General features: G+C 46.9%; 1 protein-coding gene across 7 annotated transcripts in view; it reads right to left on the reverse strand.

The window, feature by feature from the left end:
- ACBD5 (acyl-CoA binding domain containing 5) overlaps positions 1-9,714 on the reverse strand; it is a 67,894-nt gene extending 58,180 nt beyond the window's left edge. For 5 of the 7 annotated variants that reach the window (XM_030550303.1, XM_030550305.1, XM_030550302.1 and 2 more), the window contains exons 1-4: positions 9,615-9,714; positions 8,216-8,386; positions 6,440-6,560; positions 5,198-5,270 (exon numbers count right to left, since the gene is read on the reverse strand). In XM_030550303.1, coding sequence (XP_030406163.1) covers positions 5,198-5,270; positions 6,440-6,560; positions 8,216-8,291 — 270 coding nt within the window. In that variant the 5' untranslated portion in view covers positions 8,292-8,386; positions 9,615-9,714. Of the gene's footprint in view, positions 1-5,197; positions 5,271-6,439; positions 6,561-8,215; positions 8,387-9,614 lie in introns of those variants that run through there. The other 2 variants (XM_030550307.1, XM_030550308.1) reach the window with 2 other exon arrangements.
- Between the last annotated feature and the right edge of the window lie 1,203 nt (positions 9,715-10,917).

A 10,917-nucleotide genomic window follows, 5' to 3' on the forward strand; every position in this document is an offset into this window, starting at 1 on the left:
AACAACTCACACTGCAGTCATTCTGGAGCAGAGGGCCTCGGTGCTAGAGAGGGTTAAATGAGTACAATAGGGGTCGGCAACCTTTCAGAAGTAGTATGCCAAGTCTTCATTTATTCACCTTAATTTAAGGTTTCACGTGCCGGTAACACATTTTAATGTTTTTCAGAAGGTCTCTCTCTGTAAGTCTATATATTATATAACTAAACTAGTTTCATACTGTAAAATAAACAAGGTTTTCAAAATGTTTAAGAAGCTTCATTTAAAATTTAAATGTTGATCTTACGTTGCCGGCCCGCTCAGCCCACTGCTGGTCCGGAGTTCTGTTCACCTAGGCCGGCAGCAGGCTGAGTAGGGCCTGCAGCCGGGACCCCCGCTTCTTCTCTCCAGACCCTGGGACTCCCAGGCCCCATCCAACCCCACTTGCTCCTTGACTGCCCTCTCCAGAGACCCCCCCCCACGCCTAATCACCCCGCCCAGGATCCCAACCCCTATCCAACCCACACTGCTCCTTGTCCCGACTGCCCCCACCCCTTATCCAACCCTCCCGGCCCCAGATCCCTTAGCATGAGGCTCCTTGCAGCATGTTCTGATCCGTGCAGAGTCAGACACGCTGCCCCACAGGAGCGGGCAGCCCCACCCCTCAGAGCACTGCGCGCGTGGCGGCATGGCTTCAGAGGAGGTGGGAGCATGTCTGCCTCCCTGTGGAGCCAAACACTGCCCCACGGAAGCAAGCAGCCCTGGCTCCCTGAGCACAGCACACGCGGCGGCATGGCTCCAGGGAACAGGGGAAGGCGGGAGAGAAGCCGTCAGCTTGCTGCACTCGGTCGGACGCTCTGGCCCAAGAGCACGGACCCTGCGGCTTACCGTGCTTGGAGAGTGGGGCCATTTGCCCACCCCTGCACGCCTGTGCTTCTGCCCCCGTGGGGGGTGGGTGGGAGAAGAGCAGGCCGGACTGGGCAGGATTTTTAATGGCACACTGCTCCGGCAGGCAGCAGCGTGCCATTAAAAATCGGCTTGCGTGCTGTCTTTGGCACGCGTGCCATAGGTTGCCCACCCCTAGAGTACAGGTACTGTCGGAGGCATTACTGGGATATCTTTGCCTTAGGGTTGCTAACTTTCTGACTGCAGAAAATCAAAACACCCTTGCTCTGCCCCAAGGCCCCATCCCTTCTCTGAGACCCAGCCCCTGCTCACTCCATCCCCCCTCCCTCTGTCACTCGCTCTTCCCCACCCTCACTCACTTTCACCAGGCTGGGGCAGGGTTTTGGGGTGTGGGAGAGCTCAAGCCAGGGCTGTAGGCTCTGGGGTGAGGCTGGGGATGAGAGGTTTGGAGTGCACGAGGGGGCCCCAGGCTGGGGCTGAGGGTTTTGGAGTGTGGGAGAGGGTGCAGGTTCTAGGAGAGAGTTTGGGTGTGAGAAGGAACTCAGGGCTGGGGTGCAGAAGGTGGTGTGGGCTCTGGGTAGCACTTACCTCAGGTGGCTCCCGGAAGTGGCTGGCATATCCCTGTGGCCCCTAGGTGCAGGGGAAGCCAGGGAGGCTTCATGCGCTGCCTCGCCCACAGTTCTCATTGGCTGAAGTTCCCAGCCAATGGGTGCTGTAGGGCCAATGCTCAGGGCAGGGGCAGTGCGTGGAGCCTTCTTGGCCACCCCTGCACCTAGAGGCTGCAGGGACATGCCAGTCACTTCTGGGAGCCACGCCTTGGCCCCGCTTCACCACTGACCGGACTTTTAACGGCCCAGTTGGTGGTGCTGACCAGAGCCACCAGGGTCCCAATTTTCGACTGGATCGCCCAGCCAAAAAGGATTCCTGGCAACCCTACTTTGGCTCTGTCTTCCATCCTTAGCAGCAGCTGGAGGAGGCAGTGGGCAGGAAGGGAGATGGGTGTTTAGTCTATTGAATGGGCGGCAATGAAGCTTCCCCTAGGGGAGGCTAACTTCCTGTCCTGCCTCTTCTGCTGTGGCCCCCAATCACACTCCACCCCCGCTCCGCCACAGGTCCCCACCCCTCCCTCAAAGTCCACTCCCCTTCCCCTGCAAAACCCCTCGCCCCTTCCCCTCCCACCCCCATGAGACACCCCCCACCCACCCCCACATCACTCCTCACTCCCCCCACCCCCATTATACCTGCTGCCCATGTCTACTCTAACTGTGATTCCTCAGGCTAGTAAGGCACCTGAAAAGTCTAGGGTTTTTGCAGATAACTTAGAAATTAGCTGACAAGAGCACTGTATCTAATTCCTACCTAATGAAAGAAAAAATATATATACACAAACACCAGTTAAAGCCATATTTTAAGTTTATATGTAAATTTAGAACAATCAGGAGATAATACAGCTAAATATTCCCAATCGTAAGCCTTGGGATATCAGTTTTGGAGCCTTAACACAGATATCAGAAAGAAAAGTTTGATACTTTTGACACTATTTACACTACTCTTTTTTAGTAGAGCTAAATAAAAATAAATAAAATCTGATTCCTTTCTCTAACAGATACACTGTATTACTGTCATTATCACCTCTACTTTAGTCAACTGTTTTTCATTCCACTAAAAAACTATTTTAATTTTCACATACACAATTAAAGTTTCTCTCTTTTATTAAGAAGGGAATTTATTTTTCTACTTATTTTGGCATTTATTTTTGACAATCACAATTATGTATGTGACTCTCTAATATTTAACTCCATCGTTACTATTAGTGTCAGACTTGTAACCGCATTTATTTTGGCAAAAATTTTAAGTTATTATATAGTGTCTAAAGTTATGTGTTTAGATAATTTTTTTCTTTTTTAAAAACTGGCATTGCTAAGGTGAATACAAGCTAAATTTACATTCTAGAAGGATGCTATTATTGGACTGTATCACTTTAAATAATGAATGACAAAGCACAATATGGCAATAAAAGTAATAATGATAATTGCTCCAGCCAGGACTGGGTTAGACATTTTAGAAATTACTACTCAAAAAATTAAATCTAACTTTGAAAAGAATAAAATTACAGAGAATGTATATTTTAGTAGGAAGTACAAAGAGATTACAAAAAACAATGATAATATTACAAGCGAGAGAGCATGCGGAGGCGGGAGAGTGAGATGGTGTGTGAGACGCTCTGTTGGAGGGAGAGTGTATGTGAAACTGTGTGCGCCAGAGTGTGTGTCAGCACATTCTCTCTTTCAGCCAAGCACCCAGGAGCATGAATGTTTGTTCAGCAGCAGCCATAACTCCCATTCCTGACCCAAAGGAACCAGCACTGATAGGCTCTTTGTACCCCTACCCCAGTTCAGCAGACTCCCACTAGGCCACAGCCACCTCTAGCAGCAAGTGAGCTCCCCTAGCACCCTGCCAGCCATGAATCAGCTTCCCAAAGAAATGGAGACTGGCAAATATTGAGGTGGCTATAGCCCCGCAAACCCCCATGCCCAGCAGGATGCCTGGCCAGAATTCTTGGGCTTTATGTGGGTAGAGGAGATTTCATCTATCAGTTTATCTTATGACAAACTTCAAAAGGGCAGTAATTTCATTTAATTTTACTATTTACAGTACTGTTCGTTGATAGTTATTTTGAAGAGAACAGGCTACTTCTATTAGTTATTTCAGTGGGTCTTTTGACAGTGTATTGACAAGATTCCGGAGTAATGAATGGCCAAATTCTGCATTACTCACTCAGTTAAAACTCCCACTAAAATCAATGAGAGTTTTGCTTGAGTAAAGACTACAGAATTTGGCCGACTATCCTTAAATAAAAAAAAAAGTTGTCATTAAAGAGCAGGAAAAACATGGTGGTTGGTAGAACAGACATAAAATGTTATAAAGCGCTTTAAAGAAGGTTAATAGCCTGACTTAAGAAAAAAAAGCTAGCATACTCTGAATGAAAACTGCGCACTCTGTCCTTAATACTAACTTGGCTATACTTACATTAAATTACACACTTCTCCATGCTGCAGCTCAAAGTATGTAAGATCATTAACCATTTCAGAGACCTCCCAAAAGGGCTGCAGTCAAAAGACAGGATGAGCTAAGGACAGAGCGGCAGTCTTAACTCTGAATTTGTCCAGCTACTTTATTTAAGAATTTATATTATGCTCATTAAGATAACTAGGAACAGTTTTAAAAAAATTTTAAATGTCTATTGTTGGGAATAGAGCAGAAACATTTGTGTGGGTCTAGATCAGACTCCTGATATTAAATACACTATAAATAGAGGCAGTTTCAAATCTAGGTTCTAACTCAATGGCCTCCAAAGTTCAAAGATGTTCAGATCCAGAGTTTTGGTTCAGCCCATTTTGTTAATTAACTACTGTATATACTTGTTCACTAGCCCGTTCGTTTATAAGCTGACCTCCCAAGATGGTTAGGTAAAAACAGCAAAAACTGTATGACCCTTTCATAAGCTGACCCTCTATTTCAGGGGTTGGCAAACTTTGGCTCCTGGCCCATCAGGGTAAGCCGCTGGCGGGTTGGGATGTTTTGTTTACCTGGAGCATTCACTGACACAGAGTCCCTCAGCTCTCAGTGGCTGCTGTTTGCCATTCCAAGCCAATGGGAGCTGCAGGAAGTGGCACATTGGCTGGGAACAGCGAACTGTGGCCACTGAGAGCTGAGGGGCTCTATGCCTGCAGATACTCCAGGTAAACAAAACGACAATGTATTAGATATTCAATTCAGTGATTCCATAGAGTTTAAAATCATCAAATTTTGGTGTAGACTCTTTTATAAGCCAACCCCTGCTCTTTGATGCGTTGCTTTTTTACCAAAAATATTCAGCTTATGAATGAGTATATACAGTACTTCAAGACTCTTCCGTGTAAGGGTCCAACCAGATCTCAAACCAGAATTCAGATGCAATATTTCCTGCAAATTTGGCTTTTTTCCTTTGGAGTGTCTCTCTCTCTCCCCTTCCCTAGTTTGTTTGAATCACCTGCAGTTTCAGTTCCAGTGTTTCACTACAGCTCACTTACCAGAACTGCATTGTATTTGGGCCTGTCATTTAAAACATTATGTCAATAGGTTCCCTAGAGCTCTTAAACTTCAAAACTATCACCACCAGACAGTTTAGGGTTAAGTTAACTCAGCAAACTCACAACAGGAATGAAATCCAATCTGCAGTTTTGGTAGCAGCTAGTGAAATATTTTCCTTATTTTTCTAATGTTCTGGAAATAAAGTTACTTTAGAAGACTCATAGATTTGAATTACTCTTACCTTTTTCATTTCTTCTACATATGCTATCATGGCTTCTTCTTTGGGCATATCCCCCAAAGCACTCCAAGCATCCCTAGGAATGAAAACCATGGACATCTTCAGAACACTCACGGTCTGCCTATGTTTTTCAGTTCAGCATTAAGTAAAGTCTTTTATTGTGTCTGCAGTGGTAAAAAAAATAAAAATAAAAAATAAAAAATTTAAACTTGCTGATTTGGGAGCATAATCAGGTAATTGGGCATCTACTCAGAGACAGAGAACTGGACTGTTGAGTCAGGAGACAAGTTCTATTCCAGATTCTAACACTGATCAACTGTTTGGCACTGGACAAGATCAGTTTTTAAAGAGATGGGACCTTCAAAAAGGTATTTTTATATTAGCCATATACATATTGCTGCTGATGTATAAATACAACCAGAATTATGTACAGGTCTATTTTTATATTTTTAAAAAGCCTTTCAAGGGATGATTGTATCAACGTAGGTCTGGAGACCATAGTTTCCCTCTCTCTAAATGCCAAAGAGCTTGGTGTGCACATTGATTAACTTTAGGATTTGTAAAGCGCTTTACTAACATTAATCATCATCATGACTGCCTGTGAACTAGGCAAGTAGTATTACCTTTATTTTATATACGGGAAAACTGTAAGGTACAAACAGAGTTATCTGACAAAAGCCACAGAGGGAATCTATGTCAGAACTGGGATTAGAACACAAGATTCCCTTACTCTCTGTTCTGTACTTAGTTCATTTGATCCTGTCTTTCCTATTATTAAATTCTCCATCCAACTTGTAGTAAGAGCCCAGATTGTCTGTTCTATAATGGAGCCGTCTCAGGATAGGCAGTCAGATGGGAAGGAACTTGTTGCCACAGCCTAAGAGCACTGCCTCCCTACAGCTGCAAACCGATTTGGGCTCCCCTAAATTCTGGGAAGTTGAGGAAATGGACATATCTCATTGTAGTACCTCTGCAGTAAACAGCATCCTCCTCAATTTGAGAAGCAAAGGGAATGTCCTCTCCCCTAATTCTGAGATACCATACATCATTTAAATGTAACAGCTGGAACACAGGGGGAAAATCCACAATATACATACCAATTTCATTATCAAGGGAAGGGACTTTCTGAAACACACACACACACACACACATACATTTTGTTAACTGAAGTCTTTAAAAAGAGAGAAGATGCTCTTAGACAAAGTTTCAGTACAAATAACTAAACAATCTCTCATACACAATTACCATTTATATCTACCAATAGGATCCCAGAATCCAGGTCTTGGACTGTTACAGGGTCCTTGGGTTGCTTGCTTATAAAAGCTATAGAACTTGAGCATCATTTCATTCGATGGCTGGAATGAACCTAATGAAAACATATTTTAAAAATCAGTGGAAATTGATATTAAAGACATTTAGTCTCTTTTTACGCATTTTTAATATTTCTGTGGGAAATTAACCTGCACTTCTTATAACTCACAGTATGATAAAGGGTCAGATCCTCAAAGGCACAATTCCTTCCGAAGTCAATGGAAATGGTGTGGGTTAATACATTTCTGGATTAGGCCCAGAGCGAAAATTTACTGATCGACGGAAAATTTCAGACCTAGTTTAAGGGACTGCATGATCAATGACTTTGGACTTTTAAGCTCCACGTTCAGAAGAGGGTCTACTAAATAAGTCACCCTGACCACTTTAAAGGGACACAATCAACTTCACCACATTTGTCTGGATTTTGAAAAACTATTTTTACTTAGAACAAATAACAATTGACAGATTTGAGATCAAAATGTTTCACTATTTCTTCAGTTTGTTTACTTTAGGCATTTGACAACACTTTCTGTATAGTCATGGTTTTCTCAAAAACAGAAAACACTTGTACAGACAGGAAAATCTGACTGACTATCTGGCAGAGGGAATTCACGCTCAGGCATTTCTCCTGAAACAACTTTTAAGTTGAAATCTATTTAGTTTTTTAAAAAAAAAAAGCTGATAGTAATCCTTTAATTTTTGCCCTCCCAAAATCAATTTAGTTTAAACTGAGGTTTTGGCCTCTCTGTTAATGTAAGATAAGCAGCATCTATTTGATAATAGCAACAAAGAAAAACTCGGGGGGGGGGGGGGGGGGGGAGAGAAGGCTTGTCCTCAATTTTCGCAATTCTTCAAACATTTAATAACTTTCTTTACTCTTCAGACTAACAAATTCACAATGATAGCTGTGAAGTCATAAATCATATTAGGGATTTCAAGAAGGCAAGTACTTTCTCCTACTTTTGCAAGGAAGGTGGAGTGGGAATGAGTAGGATAGTAAAAGCTACATTGTTTACATCAACAAACCACCTCCTACATGAACAAAATGCATGCTTAACATGCTCTGGAGGGACAAAGAGATGTGTTCCATGGCATCAGGAATGATTAAACAAATTTTGAACTGATTGGGAAAAAATATTAAAAGCAAATTTTAAAATTGATCTGCTGGGCCCCTGCAAACCCTTACAGTACAGTATTTATTGAATCACTAATCGCAAATATCAGAAAATTGTAGATGATACCATGTTTTTAAGTGGCTGAACAAATAAGTTATGAATAAGCTTTTGGGCCTTGAAGGCCAGTGTAAGGGACAGCTCTGTCACCATTTTAATGGCTGGTGTCACTCAGACAGTTCCCTCATCATCTGTCAATAATTCCCTAGCCCCACTGGGTGGGTACTCCCTTGCATTCCAGCTGCTTGCCAGATACCTTCGTTTAGAGCTCTAGAGGGGACAATGGGGAGGAGGACAAGGCTACCCTGGCAGAGCTGCAGTGAGGGGGATCAGGTTTATCTCGTCCTGGAGGGGAGAGGAGGTGCGAAGTAACAGTCAGTGACTGCTCTCCTGGGAAAGTAGCAATGCTGTAATCGGCCCGCGCTCCGGACGGCAAGGGAGCAGGTGAGCGTCTGGGTCCGCAGGTTTCCTCTCCTCCAGCTGGCTGCTGCCCCACAGGCCTTGCACTGACACAAGCCTTCTAGCCCCACTCACTTACCATTTTTGGGCAAGCTCTGAATCACCTTCACGGCCGCCTCAAACCTGGTCTCATGCACCGAGCCCGTCTCCGCCATGGCCCCCGCCTTCTCCTCAGCCGCAGCCGGGCCCGAGATGTGTCAGCTGGAACCGCGCAGCAGCAGCTTCCCCTCCCCGAGGCGCCTGCATCCAACTGACAGGAGAGAGGGGGAGCGGAATGGGCGACTGCTCCTGTGCCGCCGCCCACGGCAGGAGCAGCCCCGCTCGGGAGAGAGTGACTGGGGCAAAGGTCCAACACTCCCCCCACATCTCAGCCCCTCATTCCCACCACCCCTCCCCATCCGCAACCCAACCAACACTGCCCATTGCCCCCTCCACCGCAACTCCCTGTGACCTCCCACCTGTCCACTGCCCCTCGGAGCTCGCCCCCCGCCCCGAAACGAACCCCCCCACTGCCCCTCGGAGCTCGCCCCCCGCCCCCCCTCACTGCCCCTCGGAGCTCGCCCCCCGCCCCGAAACGCGCCTCCCCTCACTGCCCCTCGGAGCTCGCCCCCCGCCCCGAAACGAACCCCCCCACTGCCCCTCGGAGCTCGCCCCCCGCCCCGAAACGAACCCCCCCACTGCCCCTCGGAGCTCGCCCCCCGCCCCGAAACGAACCCCCCCCCACTGCCCCTCGGAGCTCGCCCCCCGCCCCCCCTCACTGCCCCTCAGAGCTCGCCCCCCGCCCCGAAACGAACCCCCTCACTGCCCCTCGGAGCTCGCCCCCCGCCCCGAAACGCGCCACCCCTCACTGCCCCTCGGAGCTCGCCCCCCGCCCCGAAACGCGCCACCCCCACTGCCCCTCGGAGCTCGTCCCCCGCCCCGAAACGCGCCACCCCCTCACTGCCCCTCGGAGCTCGCCCCCCGCCCCGAAACGAACCCCCCCCCACTGCCCCTCGGAGCTCGCCCCCGCCCCGAAACGAACCCCCCCACTGCCCCTCGGAGCTCGCCCCCGCTCCGAAACGAACCCCCCCCACTGCCCCTCGGAGCTCGTCCCCCGCCCCGAAACGAACCCCCCCCCCCTCACTGCCCCTCGGAGCTCGTCCCCCGCCCCGAAACGACCCCCCCCCTCATTGCCCCTCGGAGCTCGTCCCCCGCCCCGAAACGAACCCCCCCCCTCACTGCCCCTCGGAGCTCGTCCCCCGCCCCGAAACGAACCCCCCCTCACTGCCCCTCGGAGCTCGCCCCCGCACTAGGCACAACCCGGTAGTTGACAAGGCCCACAATAACAAGTCGTCCTTTTCCCCAGCTGTTAAGAGCAAACACGGTAGCCAAGGCAGTGGCAGCTGGTCCTGGTCCTGCTCCCCCTCCCCCCACCGCGAAGCCCCCGTAGCAAATTGAGAGCGCGCGCAGTTTGTCACACACACTCCATGGGCACCTACCTCTGCCCAGGGCTCAGGCCCTCTTGTAATGTCTCCCAGCAGCGGGTCTCAATTCAGCCTTCTGCGTGCCCTCGCCCCGAGGCATTCTGGGAAACGTAGTCCACTGTTCTGCTCCACTTCCGGTCTGGGGCCTTGCCGTGGGTGGTAACCCTGTCTCTGTGTTGTGATCTCACCACTCAGAAGGCTCTCTAGAAGAGGACAGGACCCTCCCTACTTCAGGGAATGAACTGACGGTGCCTTTCAGATTCTCTGTGAGAATAATGATGATGATGGTATAGAGAGCTGCTTTTGGTCCCGCTCACAGCCCTTTAAAAACACAATTATCTCATAGCTCAGGTACATACACAGGGCTCACTTCACTGCTTGTACCATCAGTGCCTGCTTAAAGTATGCGGCAGGACACAGCAGCACTTCATACACACACTCTAGTTTAGAACAAACAGTAGATTTATTTACTATTTACTATTTTATATTATCTCTGGATTGATAATGTTGTAATTTTAAATATTTTTCCAAACCTATTCTGAACAGTAATGATTTAAGTGGGAGGTCCAAACATGGAGCATCTGAAATGCTGATCATGTTGAATGTTGCAAGCGATAAGATGATTACATGGGCTCAGGAACCTGTTTTCTCCCCTCTCCCATACCTTTTATGTTACCCAGTTTTCCCTTTTGCTTTCCTTCTTTTCCTCCTCTGATGCCCAAACTTTTCTTCCTTTATTTATATATATATATACAGACACACACTATATTTTGGCTGCCTTACATCATAGATACCCCAGACGCACTCAGTCTGTTTAACCACTTTCCTTCTCACACCCACTCTCTGAAATACAGTCTCATTTACACAGAGAGATAGAGAGAGAGAGAGAGGTTCACTGATTAATTTTACATGCATTTATTCATCCCAAACTGCCAGTATACATACATGTGGCTTTAGAAGTATTAAAGGGATACAGTTAAATTAAAAATCTTAGGTTAACATTTTCAGAAGCAGGAGCCTAAAGTTAGAATTCCAAATTCTTATTTAGGCAGGTAAATAAACAAGATATCAGTAGAATATCTCTTACAGGTTAAATACATAACTAAATTACCAAAGTGCTGAGCATCCAGCACTTTAGAAAATCAGGCCAAATATATATCAAAGCATCTTGTCTTTGTGAAAAGTGAAATAATTTATCCACAGAGTTGTAGGATCAGTTTACAGCCCTTTTGACCTGATTTCAGTATTAAAATGCTCAAACTCCTGTTAGTTCAATTTCCTGATTCAAAACCAACCAAGCAAACAAACAAAAAACAAT

Source organism: Gopherus evgoodei, chromosome 2, assembly GCF_007399415.2.
Source record: "Gopherus evgoodei ecotype Sinaloan lineage chromosome 2, rGopEvg1_v1.p, whole genome shotgun sequence".
Taxonomy (NCBI): domain Eukaryota; kingdom Metazoa; phylum Chordata; order Testudines; family Testudinidae; genus Gopherus; species Gopherus evgoodei.